Genomic DNA, 16,781 nt, shown 5'->3' on the forward strand with positions numbered 1-16,781 from the left:
TTAAGCCAACAGAATTGCATTTTAAATGAAAAATGCAGTCCAGCCCCCATTCTTGTTTCCGTAGCTCAGGTCTCACCCCAGAAACATGGTACAGTTGAACCTCTCTTATCCGGCCTCCCTTTATCCGGATCTCTCTATTATACGGACGCAATCTCGCCGTGATTTAAAAAAAAATAATAATTACGGGAGGAAAGGGGGATTCCCAACTCCTTGAGAACTCCTACACAAACACACATGAATTACATATTACTTCCAACATGATTAGCATACATTACATCAAATTTCCTTCCAAATTGCTTACCTTCAGACATTTTAACATCCCCAAACATCCCCAAATGTAACAATGAAAAGGTTGCAGTATACACATTACTACATGTGATACTACAATGGGCTACATCAGTACATGTGTATATGTACATGTATAAAGTGTTGAGTCTCCCGTATCCGGCCAAATCCCTTATCCGGATGAGCCCCGGTCCCGACTTGTCCGGATACGAGAGGTTCAACTGTATATTGAATACATAAAATCTAAGCAGGTAGACATGTGCCTGAGGTAAAGCTTGTAATCTCATAATTTGCTGTGAGAGCAGTCTTGTAGTGTCAGAATTTACACTGAAGATTATTAAGTGTACCGTATACCGTGTTTAAAGTCCCATGGCTACTGCTGTAATTTAGCTCCAAATGATGTAACTAACCTTTTGATGCTGCCATGTATGGGATACACTTCCTTGCAAATTCTACTGATTATTTTAGTCTGTAACTGTGACTTAATGGTATTAGTATAAAGGAAGATATTTGCACATTATTCCAATTTTCATCAGTGATTTCCAGTGTGAGCTGTGAGTTTGAATTACCATCTTGCTAATTAGAGAAGTGCATGAGACATGATTTCAAGAGAATACCACTTTCAGTTGATGGCAGCTGTGTAGTTAAAGGGTTGAAAATAAATGTTGTGTGTCAGTGCTGCACATGGTGTAGTATAAGGCAGTATGTGTAGAGTTCTAAATGCAGTACTGTATCATTTACCATCACGTGTCTTACGCTTCAAAACATTTTATCTCCCTTCCTTCCTTTGCTTTCTTTCAGATCACATAGTTATTTCCCTGGCACAGCACCCCAATGTATCAGTCAAAGATTACCTGGCTGAACACAACCAGAGCCTCAATTTTGACACGTAAGTAGTCTACCACTTTTCTTTGCAGGACTACAGACATGGAGTCACTGTAAAAACAGCCCTAAAGAGAAATATACCTATAGCATATGATGTGAAATTAGTTAGTGCAGCAGAAATAATAGAACACATTAAGTTAATTTGAGGAAAATATAGACAAGCCAGTAGTTGAGAAGAAAGTTCAGGTTAAAGGTTCTAGCCCACATTTGCAAACCCACAAAAATCAAAACTGCATAAAACAGGTCCAATATGACTTCAAGTACAAGTTATAACAGTAACATACCTCACCTGTCGCTCTTTGTCTATACCATTCGATAAAAGAGAGAAAATCATCGTTTTAAAATCAATTTTCAAACCGGGTCAACCTGACCCAAAATCGAATTACGAGTGCGGGTTATAGCTACGTACATTGTACATGTAACACGTACGTGGACTGGAGCTAGCGAGCGTTATACGCATGCATACGGATTACGGTGCATTTTCATTTATTTTTATGAAAGTAATGGACTAATTGCAACGAAATTTTGCACAGGTGTTACTGCAATCATACCCAAACTCCATGCTAACTATGAGACCAATTGCTGCAGGTTTACAAATGTGGGCTAATACCTTTAAAGGGCACCAAGGCCCAAATGTAAATGTGGATTGAGTGGAAGCAGCAATATTAGTAGAACACATCAGCAAAATCTTGAGAAAAATCAGACAATTGATTCAAGAGTTATACCCTTTTAAAGTTTTGGTGCCATCATTGCTGGATGTTAAAGGAAACTACTACACTTCATTATGTTATTTTGGACAATGATATGCAGAAAATATCGAGAAAATTAAACATATTTTTTTCTATCATAATGAAAGTGCACTTAATATACTTCATCCAGAAACCTGGGCAATGATGTTACCCTAAATATATCTCATTACCAAGTTAATGAAATATGTGTTTTTCTTAAAAAATGAAATTTTGTGAAAATTCTCAATGAATATCTTTGTCATATTTTTGTCCATAATAACATCATAAACTGCATTAGTCTTCTGATCCACAATGACGGCTCCGAAACTTAAAAGAATTCATAACTTTTGAATTGATTGTTCGGTTTTCCTCGAACTTTTGCTGATGTGTACTGCTGATATTGCTGCTTTCACTCAATCCACATTATTTGGGCTTTTTAAATCTATGTGCCATCATTGAGAAAAAGACTTTATGAAAAAGTATACGATATCGTGTTACAACTATGAGAAGAAGAAACTTGTGAAAAGAGAATTTTACAAAATTTAACATCTTAGAGAAGCTGTTATCCCTACTTTCTGAGAGTATGGGCAGTGCTCTTGGTAATACTTATGAAATTCTTACATCAAGTGTTTCTATCACATTTGATTGACAAATTAACCTGCATCGTCATAAATAAGCACTAAAATGATAAATGTTTGGAAGAAAAAATGGGCATACATACTCGACCAGGATTCAAACCTACTTGTATGACCTCCTGATCACTGGAGAAATGTCTTGCCCACTAGACCACTGAGTTTCCTACCCATCAGCTAGTGCTGGATATGAAGAGTTTGTTCGCAAAAACCGATAAGTCCATATTTGCCAAATGGAGATATTTGCGATTAAAGGTCAAGGAAAATAAAGAGAATAGTAAGAAAATTTTTGCTTCTTTTGACCATAACTTCAAAAATGTACCTTTATGTGTAGTGACCAATATATCATTTAAAAGGTATTATTTTGTACTTTATGACAGAGACCGTACTTCAAAATCTTCAAAAATGGACTTATCGGTTTTTGCAAACAAACTCTTCATATAATCCTTATAGCATGCAGCTGGTACTGAGTGTTAATTCAAATTAATGAAATATGGTTTAATAATCCATTAAAGTGACACCTGTTTGACAGGACAGTTGTAGCCATGTGACTGTGATACGTATTGTACAACAAATTGTCATATCTTTAGCAACAGCTGAGAGGGAGAGGTGTTATGATAAATCACAATATTAGTGCCGATACAAGAAATGATAATAATCCATAATTGTAAAAATAGTCATATTTGGAATTATTGCTATTGTATAATTTGTGACTTGTTAGATCATGTATGCGTCAGTAGGAGTATCACTATACAGTTGAACCTCTATTATCCGGCCTCCCTTTATCCGGATCTCTCTATTATACGGACGCAATCTCGCCGTTATTTTTTTTTTTTTATATCATAATTACGGGAGGAAAGGGGGATTCCCAACTCCATGAGAACTCCTACACAAACACACATGAATTACATATACTTGATACATTTCTTAATAATTATTTAGGTAAATCATCCCAAGAATTTATAAAAGAAAATGATTTCATTCTTGCAAACACAAACCTCTATTTTGGGGTCTGTTACTGAGTGTAACAATGAAAAGGTTGCAGTTTACACATTACTACATGTGGTACTACAATGGGCTACATCAGTACATGTGTATGTATATGTACATGTATAAAGCATTGAGTCTCCCATATCTGGCCAAATCCCTTATCCGGATGAGCCCTGGTCCCGACTTGTCCGGATACGAGAGGTTCAACTGTATATATTTAGTTTCTGTAATTAGTTTGAATTTTGTGTTTCTGATGGCAGCATGCGACAACTCAAACTCTACTTCATGATTAGCAGTGTCCACCTGAAGGACTCGGGGAAAGCATTCTCCATTCCAGACTGCATCAAATTCAACATCACAGTAAGGCTTTTTCCTTTTGTGACATCACAGTAAATCTTGTCCTTTTTGTGACATCACAGTAAAACTTTTTCTTTTTGTGACATCACAGTAAGTCTTTTCGTTTTTGTGACATCACAGTAAAGACTTTTTCTTTTTATGACATTATGAAGAAAAATGTAAGATTTGTCACATTATGATTGGTTATTGTCTGTCTGTTCCAGCATACATTTACTCAGTGCTGAGTTGATTGATGGTGAATCGAAATTTTATATAGGGAAGTCCAAGTTTAGTGTTATATTTTGGGTCATTTTTTGATAATGTTAAACTGTACTTTCTGGCAGAAATGGGTTATGTTGCTGTCTATAGTTTCTGAACATGAGAAAGAAATGCTATTATGATTATTGTTGTGCAATCCACCGTATCACAACTGGCCTATTGTATGCAATTTGTTTATGTTGAGTCTGCATCATATCAAATGAAATATTGTTAAGAATGCAACTTTGTCAAAAAAGGAGAAATGTAGACTTGACCTTGAGGAATGAGCCTGGCATGGCAGCATTCTAATCGAATTAAAAAAATAATATTTGTGTACCGTAACTGGTCTGTTGATTTCATGTTTAATAAGGACTATATCAGCATGAAAACAGTCAAAACTGGATGCAAATGTTAGGTTTTGTACTTTCTCTCTTCTCTTGGACCAGTAGGCTCCCAAATAATCATGTTTAGTAGAAATCCTCAGGGCTGTTATCCTGGGATCTTGTATCCCTTTATGATTTGTTTTTCATTTATATTTAATCCTGAAGGGATTATCAACATATCTATGATATAATCTATATATTTGAAAGATAAGTGTGCTTATGCATTGATCATTCAGTCACTCTTAGGTGATATAATTTATTTTCACTTTTGATTTTCAATCCTTCTTGAAACAGGTAACCTACGATAACACAAAGCACACAGGAAAGGTTCCGGTGTCTTTGTCTGTGATGCATGACTTCTACCACAACTGCACTATCAACAATACTCAAGAAGTTGGTAAGAATAGACTGTTTTATGAGTCTAAGATCTATTAATATCTATCATGGGTAACACACACACGGGTATGTACACACTTGCACTTTCAAGATTCACTTGCAGTCACAATATCTGACATACCTACAGAATGCCAAAATATATGTATGCTTCCTGTTTTGTAGAAATGCACACACCTGCACATGTAATTTATGCAAAGAGATATTCACAGATATACTTCTGGATAGTTTAAAATTGGAATAATCAATGTTCATACAATTTGTCAGAATCTTTTTGACAGAGTTTTGATTTGTTGTAATTTCTAGCTCTCTACCAGCAATTAAACGGAAGGGGTTGTTTGAACAGCCATGAGCGAACACATAAGATGCACGGGGGGTTCTCTTTCCAAAATTCAAACATTTGAATAAAAGGAATTGGTTTCATGGAGAGAAAGCGTAATATATGTATTTATAGAGGTTCAAATCGAGGCCAGTCCCTTGCTTTTTACTTGGTTTTCTAACAAAACGGACCAAGTACACAATCTTTTAAAGAGGAACAGCATTTTGGCCCCCCCCCCCTCGACGTTTCGCATGATTATTCCGCAATGCGTGATGCTCTTCAATCTTGCGGCGACATTTTATGACTTTTTTCTTTCAAGTATCGCGCAACTTTTGAGATCAAATTTGTTGCTCCCGGGCATACCGTTTTGAAGCCACGCCCCTTTGAAAAAAAATTGTCGACCCAAAAATTGCTCAAAAACATGATTTTGAGTGCAAATCCAATGTAAATTGTGTTTTTGCAATTAATTCATATAAGAATAAATATTTTTACTTTCAATGGCTGATAATGATTTATTTTAGCCTGATTATGCTCTAAAAAGTTTCTGCGACAAATTTTGATGGGAAAAAAACAACAAAAACAAAAAGTAAAAAAATACATGAGAAATTCAATAAACAATAAAATACAGAAGAAATATTTATGAAGCCAAATTTTTGCTTCGATATTATTGTTGAAGAAATTGAAAAGAATATGTTCACCAAAAAAGTCTTGTAGATTACATTGGCCTCTACCTTAGTCCAAATTTTTGCGAGGATTGCGTTATCCACGACCGAGATCTGAAGGGGGGGCCAAAAAGACCCCCCCCCTCCCCCCCGTGGTTTCAAGTCCCTCAAAAAACCCGGTAGGATTAGGGTTAAGATGCCCCATCACAGGTGGTATAAAGTTGTTATGATTGTAAAGGCAAAAGAGACTACTAGACGACACTATCTTTGGTCCCAAGTTGCTTGTCCATACACTGTACTATCCAGTAGATCAACTGAATTCAAGTGTGCAGGTCTTTCGAGTTACGATGCTGTTCGATGCATCACTTTGTGTGAACCTCCACTTAGCAATATGTCACCGTAACTGTTTGACAGTATTGATGTGCAGTCAGAAGTTCAGCAAGAATGCTTACTTTCATTTTTATATGGTTATATGTCAACCTCTGTTCTTCAATTTTCCCTTCGAAATTTGACTGGATGAGTTCATTCGATGGGTCTAGGGCAATTACCCCCTGGGCAATTACCCTGGACCCCTCCCCTGACTGTAACCCTAATCCTAATTCTGAATCTAATCCCAACCTAAACTCTATACCCTAAACCTAAACCTAACCCTAATCTTCACTCTTTGCGAGAGGTCCCGGGTTCATTTCCCGGACAAGCCCCCACATGTCATGCACCAACAGAACACCCGTCAGCACCGACATAACATCTGTCATACACCGACAAAACATTCTTGGATCAGCACCGAATGACTGCAACTGTTCACGCCATGTTTGCCAACTCCAACTCTCATGTCCCGAATGGACACTTTTATTCCACCTAACCTTATTACTAATCAGTATTTAGCCGGGGGGTAATTGCCCTTGGAGGGTAATTGCCTGGATACGCATTCAACCAATCATCATTCTGTGGGATCTAGCTTTGTTATTGTCCCACTGGTTTAAAAGCATTTGGGATGTTATATATTATACAGCACAAAAATGTAATTGATACTGCTGGAGAAGAGTGACAGCCAGCGGTAGAGTTGTATTGCTTCTAAAAGTCAGATGATAATGAAACAAAACTTTGTCATCACAGTGAGATCAAAAATGCAGTGTGCGTCCTTTATTGGTAGTACTCAGGTGACATGCACTGATTTTTGAAATTCATTTTGTTTTCTTGATAAATCTTATCTATTAAACTAGTTATTTATTAAAGTAGATATTTAATAAATCTTATCATAAATATCGAAAGATTGATAATTACAGCTAATTATTAGATTGATACAGTTGCAACTGTAAATTTCAATAATTGTCATGGTTATTAAAATTGATGAAATGAAGCTGTCAAAATAGATTTCCAGTCAGTCTTAGCTGTGCCAAGGAAGGTAAATTAGTTGTAGTGTTTTTATTCTGAGCAACATGGAGCTGCTACTGATTGATTGTCCATTGTGTAATTGTTTGTATTGTTGTCATAGATTTATAGGGATTTGTGTAACCTTTCACCATGTTGTTTCTTTCCTGTTATGTGTAGAGGAGTCTCAAAATCCCCGGGCCGTGATGACCTATTTCCTGGACATACTGGTCATCTCACTCTGTCTGCTGTCCGCTATCCTCTGCATCCGGTCAATTGTCAAGGCCCAGAAACTCAAGAGAGTATGTGTCTGGGTAATCTGTAATCTTTAAAAAAAAAAAAAAAAAAAAAAAATCGAGCAGATGGGAGTCTACTATTGCAGTGCAGTAGAGTGCATGCATAGGTCTACTGTATATGTCATATACCGTATGTCCCCCAAAAATTTACAATGGGACGCTCCACAATGATAACTTTAAAAATAGTGAATCAATCCAAATACAATTTCAGGGTATGAAACTACAACCTATTACCCACATCTTACAGAAAACCCCATCTGATTTGCTTCTGTGGTCAAAGAGAAATTAGGAGGTTTGTAGAGCATGTCAGGAATCCCTTCCCTCCAAGTTCTGTCCATTGTGTTCACACAATATGCAGTTCCAAGGACATTCATGTGCTAAATTTAGAAAAATCAGACCCATGACATGCTTTACAATGATCCACATTTCTCTGTGACCACTTAACCAAATTGAATGGGGTTTTCTGCAAAGCAAAGTAAAACTAAGATGTTATGTTTTAAAACCCTGAAGTAGCATTTAGACAGTTTGATCATATTGGAAGTTATCACTGCGAAATCTGTTTGTAATTTTTTTTTGGGTCATACTGTAGTTAGGGAGTTTAATTTATTTGCGAATCAGGACTTCCTGACAGTTTCGTAAGTTGTCAAATTCGCAATCCTGGCATACAGTAATGAACAGAGAAGTGTATGTATGCACTTGGTACTCATCTTAGGATCAGAGTAAATAATTTTGTGTGTTCAGCCTGGTTAAACATGTGATGTATATTCATGGATTTTCATCGGTAGAACAATTTTGCACATTTTCAGCATGTGCTTTTGAGTCCATAAAGGGTGGGATGATAAGGTTGTGGTCCCTTTTTTGTACAAAAAAAAAAGAAGAAGAAGAAGACAAATACTCTCAATGAGAAGGGTGCTGTGGCATGGGATGACTTTTGCATAATGTATCTAATTAGGAAATGGTTTGATGAATATAATGTGCATTTGTATTTTAGTGGGGTTTAGGGATAGTGGAATATTTGTTATGATTGTCTTTAGATTTGACAGGCAAAAGCATGAAATGGTTTCAGATAACACCCTCTGTACATGAGTGTGATGGATTTCTGTTGTGGCGATCCCGTTTCTCTTCTAGAAAACTGTGAAGTTCTTCACGGAGCACTTCAATGCCAAGCTGAGTAGAAGTGAAAGGATGGAGTTCCTCAACCTCTGGTATGTTCTGATCATTGTCAATGATATCTGCACAATAGCGGGATCTGCCTTCAAGATTCTCATCGAGGTCAGGGTGAGTATACAGTGATGGTGGTGGTGATGATGGTGATGGTGGTGGTGATGGTGATGGTGATGGTGATGGTGATGGTGATGGTGATGGTGGTGATGATGGTGATGGTGATGGTGATAGTGATGATGGTGGTGGTAATGGTGATAATTATGATGATGGTGATGGTGGTGGTGATAGTGAAGATGGTGGTGATGATGGTGATGGTGATAGTGATGGTGGTGGTGATGGTGATGATGGTTATGATGGTGGTGATGATGGCGATGATGATGGTGGTGATGATGGTGATGGTGATAGTGATGATGGTGGTACTGGTGATGGTGGTGAGGATTATGATGTTGGTGATGGCGAGGATTATGAAAGTGTTGTTATAATTGCTGTCTTTGCCCACCGTGGAGGCATATCCGGGAATTTGTCCCTGGCATGGCAATGAAATCTACATGAAAACAGCACAATTCATGGTTGTGGGGTGAAAATAAGTAACTGGTATGTGGAAGAGTTTCTTCATGATTTTCATGCAAGCTTCATATTCTCATTGCACATCAAGGGCAGATGTTTTTCTGCAACAGTTTTGATGTCAAAACTGTCCAAGGTAAACTTCTGTGTCAGATGCGATATGAAAACTTTCAGGCTGGGCAGCTCTTCATGTACACTGTATCATCAGCATAAAAGCATTGCCCTTGCTCATTACCAATCAAGATATTCTGACATTGCAACTTTTTTTTTTTTTTTTTTTTTAATAGTCTTCTCTGCAAGCCATTGAGAAGCTAGGGTCAAGTAGAATCATGACTTACAGTGTTCATGAAGCTGCATCTACTGGAGCAGTACACATACCTGGTATGAGCTTGAGCCACAGTGTGAGAATTATGCAGAAAGCCTTTGCAAAGCTGCAGTGTGCGCATGTGAAACAGATACGTTTATAAAGATTTAATCCTTTGGCTACTCAATCTTCATAATCCAAAGCACAGTTCACCCTACATTCTGAAGGAATCATGTACATAGAGTGACGTACTTTAGCAAGAAGTTGGATCCCTGTTTATCATAGAGAACAGGAATCAAGAGATTGAATATCCATTACTTCCGAAGTTTTCCATACACACATTTATCTTTTATGAGGAAGTTTACGTATTCAGCATGAATTAAGAGGAATAATTTTCATATGAATTACTAATAGAGTGCATTGTACTCAGAACTCTTTATATGGGATGACACATGTATCACCGTAACTTCATCCACTCCAGAATACCAACGACTACGATTCGTGCAGTCTTCTGCTTGGTATGGGCTGCTTCCTCGTGTGGTTTGGGGTGCTGCGCTACCTGGGATTCTTCAACAAGTACAATGTAAGTATCATTTGATTTTAAGACAAGAACAGCCGAGTGATTTCAAGGAAAGAATTAGTTCAGGTGTTAGCACTGACTACATGTAAACAGTAGCACAGGTGATAATCAGGATTTGAAATCAGGTGGTATGAGCAGGTTGACCACAAAATTGCAACATGTGTGTTCTTTACATATGGTAGTCTCTTCGGTTAATTAAAAAAAAAAGAAAATGAAAAAAGGTTTGCAAGAAAGTCCTGTATTACATAAAAGAATAGAATTACAGTTTACAATTTCAAACATTTTTTTTTTTGACATTGAAATATTACAATCTTAGCAATACAATACAAAAATCAGAATAGGTTAAAATAGAAGGAAAAAGTATAGAATTGAATATAGTATTAAATACTATGAGATCAAGCACGACCTGATATTGTTAATCTGCATCTACTTCAATGTAATGAATAGAAAAAAAAAAATCAGGTTTACAGTTTTATGATGATTTTCCGGCCATGCCATTGTTTGAAGACAGGGTAATAGACCTATATGGAATATACCAGTCAGTTTGTATGGCAGTGGTTTACCGATTCCCCTTCTTGCACAATGTAAGCCTATGTCAAAACATTCACATGTAAGCCTATGTCAATACAGTTTTTCTCCCCCAAATGAACCCAATAACACTTGAGACTTGGTCATATAAACCTGAGAAAGAAATGTGTAACCGTGGCGTCCTTTGCTGAAAGGTTTAGAAATTAGTTTCAGTTGATCCCTGATTCCACTTCAGTTGTCTTTAATAAGTGAAACATTTGTTGTTGTCTTACCTTATATATTGTTTTACCTTGTCTAGTTTTACAAATGCCACGTGCGGTCATCATTTTTTTTTTTTTTTTTTTTTTTAACAGTGTAATTCCAGTGTGATCTAGTAAACTTTGTGATGGTGTTAGTTTTTAGAAGCTAAAGGTTCAAAGATCTGAGGATTTAGAAGAGAAAGAACAAAATTTGGGGACAAACACTAGGAAACTGACAGAAACTCATTCTTATTACAAAGGAGTTTACATACCTGTAGAGTGTACTGTATAGAAGAGTTCTGCTTCTCAGTGTATTTACAGGGATTTTCATGTACGTCTCCTAATTTCCCTTGATATAAAGGTTGCAAAGTTCTGTTTGATGGTTAGACAGTATTGTTTGTGGATTTGTTGCAATAGTTTTAATTTTTGAGCGAAATTTGAAGAGCTCGGTTTGCTACAGTTCAAGCTTTATGTTGATTCTTGCTCATGCCCCATTACAAATAAATCAGAGAGAGTGTGATAAGTGCAAGCCGTGGCTAGGTTCTCAGTGCTTGATTTCTTATGTAGTTGCCTTTTCCTGATCAGAGTTGATAACTTTGAACTGTAATAGTTTTAGCTTGTATTCTCAGTGAATTTGATTTTTACATCTGGCAGATCTTGATAGTGACGTTGAAAAATGCCATGCCGAATGTCGTCCGCTTCCTGATCTGTGCTGGCATCATCTACAGTGCCTACGCCTTCTTTGGATGGATTGTACTGGGACCATACCATCCCAAGGTAATGGACGTTGATGCATGCATGTACCATAGACATTTGGGTGAAGACCCCTCTTCAGTTGTCATGCTTATTGTAAAGATGTAATGTAATATAAAAATGTAATCTTTTCTCCAGAAGAGCCAGGTTACATATTACTTGTTGTTGTTGTTGTTGTTGTTGTTGTTGTTTTACAGAATGCTGAAAATGCTGCCAAATGGTTGCAAACCATGGCAACCATTGAAATATTTTGAAATATTCTAATGATAAATGTCATTTTGTTTGTTTTTTAGGCTGTATTTACATCTTTATGCACGTGGTTGTCTATTATCATCATACAACATAGTCAAGGGGAAAGAAAATATAGTTTATGTTGAAATCAAAATGAAGTAAAAAAAAAAAAAAAGATGATGCTAGGGAAAGAGTGATTGTAACACCAAGTGGTTGCTGGAAGACATGATTTACTGATTATACCATCTTGGACTGTGGGGTGAAACACCCTCAGTGCTTGTGTAATGAAGTAATGGTCAAAATTTACAGCTCACTCTATATAGTCCTGCAAAATACCATTAACTTTTGTGTGATGAAAGCACAATACTATGAGATAGATCAGTGCCATCTATGGTGCCCATGCAGCTAGTGTGAGGTAACAAAGTTGCAGAAATATCATATGTGACTGTGCATCACAAAACCAACAACACACTGATTTTGTGTGAGGACTTAAAGGGACTGTACAGTACTGGCTGAGGTAGGGATTCATGTTTTGAACATTCCTAAGTGAGATAATGAAAAGCCTCTTCTGAAATATGAAAGAGCATGTAATTTTAAGATAAGAAGGATTCAACGTTTATTTGATGAAAAGTAGTTTTTAAATGGCTAAGATATCCAAAAAAGTGCTAATGATAAAAGGCGACATGCTACAACTTTATTAGGATCTCTTTGTTTCACCTTGTCTTTAGATATCTCAGCCATTTCAAAACCGATTTTCATCGAATAAACTTTTCATACCCCTTAGAACTGCATTCCCCCTTACATCTCATAGAGTGGTTTCTGAATATCTTGCAAAATGTTAAAAGCTAAATCTACACCTCGACCAGAACTGTACACACCCTTTAAAATAGGTAAAATGGGTCAGCCCAGCCATTCTTGAGTTTTTCATATTTTATTAAAGAGTAGGTCTTCTTCTACATTATACTGAAGGTTGGGATCATAAAACAAACAGGAACTTGTTTTTCAGCAGTTTTTCTTGAGCACTTTTTGGTGGAAAAGTGTGATTAGGTGTCTCTCACCTCTCATAGAGTCCTTTTTCATTTCTGAAAATAAAACCCTGTCCATACTCTTCACTTTCAACTCCAATAACTTTAGAAAGAATGATGTTACTGCATTGAAAGTTGGCATTAATCATCTACAGAATGTGTTGATAAAGCATGCTCAATTTCAGCTTAATCTGATAATCCCTTCATTTGTGTTGCTCTGGTGGTTAACAACGTGTTGACACTTGGAACAACTTGTTCCATTTATCGCACAGCTAGCATGGCTTGGTTAAGATTAAGCACTTGAATAGACCCTTTACTTCAGAGCCTGTTTTCTCAGTTCGCACTTTCCGGAGTGTGTACTTTCTTTACACTATTATTATAGGTTAGGAGAGTCCTTTTGAATTGAGTTAAACATCATTTTAAAGCTTAAAGTGTGCTCTTTCACAATATGGTCTTAACTTAATATCAATGTCTGGCGACTTTTTGTTGGTTTTGTGATGCAGGGTCACATTTAGTAGCTTAGCAGGAATGCAGAGAGTATTGAGAAAATACTGATTACTATCTCTGCCATGGTGGTTATTCTTTATTTTTTTATTTTTTATTTACAGCATGGTTTGTCTATTTGCAGAAGAATTCAAAAAGATGTGAACAGATTTGGATGAAACTTACAGAAAAAGTTGATGACACAAGGAACAGGTGACTAAAGTTTGGTAGTGGTTTAGGCCACTGTGGATCTAGGAATTGTTTTGAATTGTTTGGTGGATTCTCATCATTAGCAAATAGGGCCAAAAAGGGGGATTCAAGTTGTATGTATAATTTGAGGTGTGCATTAAACACACTTAACGTATGCATGGGGCACAGCAAGAAGCTAAATGTACAACATATAGAGACACTAGAAAGGTAATAGGGTGATTTTCAGAGGGGTAGAAATTATCTGCTTTGTAAAGGTCTGTGCTGTCTAAGTGCTTTCATACTTTGATTTGATTTCACTTTGAATCTTCCCTCAGTTCCGCACTCTGGAAATCTCCATAGAATGCATGTTTTCGTTGATCAATGGAGACGACATGTACGCCACATTCCGCGAGATGTCGGATCGCAATCAGGTCATCTACATTTTCAGTCGCATCTATCTCTACTCGTTCATCAGCCTCTTCATCTACGTGGTGCTCAGTCTCATAATTGCTGTCATCATGGACACCTATGAGACAATGAAGGTAAACTAGCCTACAAACAAGTCAATTCTTCTCTTTCTTATCCATTTTTCCTCCCTCAACACAATTTGATTAGACTTCCAGACTTTAATTTCACATTGCAAATATGTGCCATATGATACCAAGTGATTTTGTCTCTTTCTTTTTTATGTCGTTTTGTTTTGCTTGATTTCAGGAGTACCAGAGGACAGGCTTTGTTGAGGGCAGGCTGCAAAATTTCATGGCGGAGACTTGCGATGAGGCTATCCCGGGTCGGGGGTCCTTCCACACACAATCCAGCATGTTTGAGAGGTGGCAGCTTCGACATAGGCTCCAGGGTGCCCTCTGCTGTTGTAGGTGAGTGGATGCATTAGAAGTTGGTCCTATGAGTGGATTGAAAGCACAATGCTGAAGTGGCTAAGACATCAAACTCTTAAACATGAGGTTCAGAATTCAATACTTGGTTCGAACATCCGTATCATAGACAAGGTGATTGAACCCTCATTGTTTTCATCATCATTAGTGGTAGTAGTACTGGTGCTTGTGGTAGTAATAGTAGTAGTATGTAGCAGTGAATATGGCATGGACCATAAAACAAGTAACTGGAGCAGTGTTCGAGGGTCTAGAGCTATTTTGAATGCAGAGAGACTTGTAGAATGTTTGATTTCTTGCCGCTCATCCTAAAGCCCCTGTGAGGAGATAATGAATGTTGTGCATGTTTTCTATGTTTTTGTTAACAAAATTTACTTCTTAAAGTTATGTGCTCAGAAGAAAAGATCATGCATTTCGTGATATGAATAAGACAAGTCTTTAGAAGTGCATCATGGTTCTCACCTTCAGTTTATTGGTAGAAAGCCTTTATTCATATACACAGTATGATTTGATGTGTGTGCTCTTACCATGGTGCCACTCAGTAGAACTCACAAACTCACAGTTTTAGTGGATTTGTGCTTTTAAGACAGTGTGTTCGACTGTAGGCTTAGGCAAAAAAAAAAAAAAAAGGTTGTATTGGCGTAACATGAGATTTTCAAATAGGGTCGGTCGGGCGGATTTTTTTATTTTTTTTTATTTTTTATTTTTTATTTTTTTTGCTACCTGCATTTTATATGTGTAAAACTCGTGCTCAGCTCAGTAAACAGTTACAACTTCTGCACCGAATGTGTGCTGTGTCCATCTATTCTACAAATCATTTATGAGGCCGATATTACTGGAATTATACCCCTTCACAGAATTTAAAGATTGAAATCCCTATCCTGAATGTTTTCACTTCATATTTTACTATTTTGACTTAGAGAAGATAGATTCAAATTGACCCATATGTACGATCTTTTCATCGCACGCGGCGATCTCTATTACAGTCCCACATATACAGATTCGTGTAAAGTTCTCCACACAAGAAACCTATGGCAAAACTGTGCACAATACATCGCAGTCTGAATGCTAAGTACATGTATACACTGAATAAATCTTGTTATAGTATGCGTCCGTGTTGGAAACAGAATGACGAACTGATCAAGCGAGGCTTATGCGAGGCGCTAGGTCTCTCCCTCATACATCCGATATCCCCAGAGCCGTTTCCACTTCCGGGTGTGTGCGATCGTGATCGCAATCAACAAGATATTTGATATCGATAGCAAAAAAGATAATAAAAAAACATGGGGTTGGCGGAATTTTTAGGGTCGGGCGGGTTACGCCAATACAACAATTTTTTTTTTTTGCCTTATGTTGATGTCCATAGCGTATTAAAAATCTGCAATTACTTTTCTCTGTATTTTTTTTTTTCTCTCTCTCTGGTTTCATTATCTCAGACAAAGATCATGGTACGATGAGGATGACGCCCTGATCACATGATGTTCATGGAGCTCTTTGGTCCTGCTTACTATTCAAAATACAAGGACGAGTGTTGACAGGAGCTGACACTCAATGATTGCCTACGTCTGGATTTAGCGAGGACATGGCACGGCAATTATGACATCCAAGAATCTTCAACACTACTTAACGATTGCTTTATCTACCCAGTATGCCTTATGGAAAATTATCCTTCTGATATTAGCACTGAAAAGTAGATTGGGATTATTGTACATAAGAGGAAAGAAAAAATATCATCCTAATGCTGAAGTTACTCCGAGTGAACTTGGTGGAACAAAAGATGTCAAACTGCTCTAAAGATTCTTGTGAGATTAGGCTATTTTGTGACCAGATGAATGTCAGTCACTTAAAAGTGCAATGCGGCACCATGTGGAAGTTGCCTCTTAAGAACTACAATGCAACGAATCGAACAGAATACTGTAAATTTGTTCACCAAAGTTGGAGCCCCAGATTAGAAAGCTTTAAATTTTGACCATTGAGGTTTTAAATGAAATGAGGTTGTAAGTGGTTATAATATAATTATGCTAATGAGATGTGATGATGGTCTCATGACCTCAAAGTCATCGTTTGAACCTACGCACAAGTCACAAGGAATATCCTAGTCATGACCTGCATTAAGAAATATTATTCATATGATTTACAGAATGAGATATCCTAATAGTCATGTGACCAAGAAAGCAAAATATCGTTTGGTGACCAAGACTGAATGAAATATCCTAGTCATGTGACCAACCCTGCCATGCAATGGGTTCACTGGACTTCATTAGAGTTGTGAAGTGACTTACAGTCATGGCTT

The 16,781-nt window shown here is 37.1% G+C and overlaps 1 protein-coding gene across 1 annotated transcript in view; it reads left to right on the forward strand.

Moving 5' to 3' along the window:
* The window catches only part of LOC140236635 (mucolipin-3-like), a 33,290-nt gene extending 17,323 nt beyond the window's left edge, over positions 1 to 15,967 (forward strand). The window contains exons 5-14 of the mRNA XM_072316554.1: positions 1,087 to 1,174; positions 3,781 to 3,880; positions 4,792 to 4,894; positions 7,423 to 7,544; positions 8,667 to 8,816; positions 10,052 to 10,153; positions 11,572 to 11,694; positions 13,934 to 14,140; positions 14,313 to 14,473; positions 15,925 to 15,967. Of these exons, the coding sequence (XP_072172655.1) occupies positions 1,087 to 1,174; positions 3,781 to 3,880; positions 4,792 to 4,894; positions 7,423 to 7,544; positions 8,667 to 8,816; positions 10,052 to 10,153; positions 11,572 to 11,694; positions 13,934 to 14,140; positions 14,313 to 14,473; positions 15,925 to 15,967 (1,199 nt within the window). The remainder of the gene's footprint in view (positions 1 to 1,086; positions 1,175 to 3,780; positions 3,881 to 4,791; positions 4,895 to 7,422; positions 7,545 to 8,666; positions 8,817 to 10,051; positions 10,154 to 11,571; positions 11,695 to 13,933; positions 14,141 to 14,312; positions 14,474 to 15,924) is intronic.
* Positions 15,968 to 16,781: the final 814 nt, after the last annotated feature.

This window comes from Diadema setosum, chromosome 13, assembly GCF_964275005.1.
Source record: "Diadema setosum chromosome 13, eeDiaSeto1, whole genome shotgun sequence".
Classification (NCBI taxonomy): domain Eukaryota; kingdom Metazoa; phylum Echinodermata; class Echinoidea; order Diadematoida; family Diadematidae; genus Diadema; species Diadema setosum.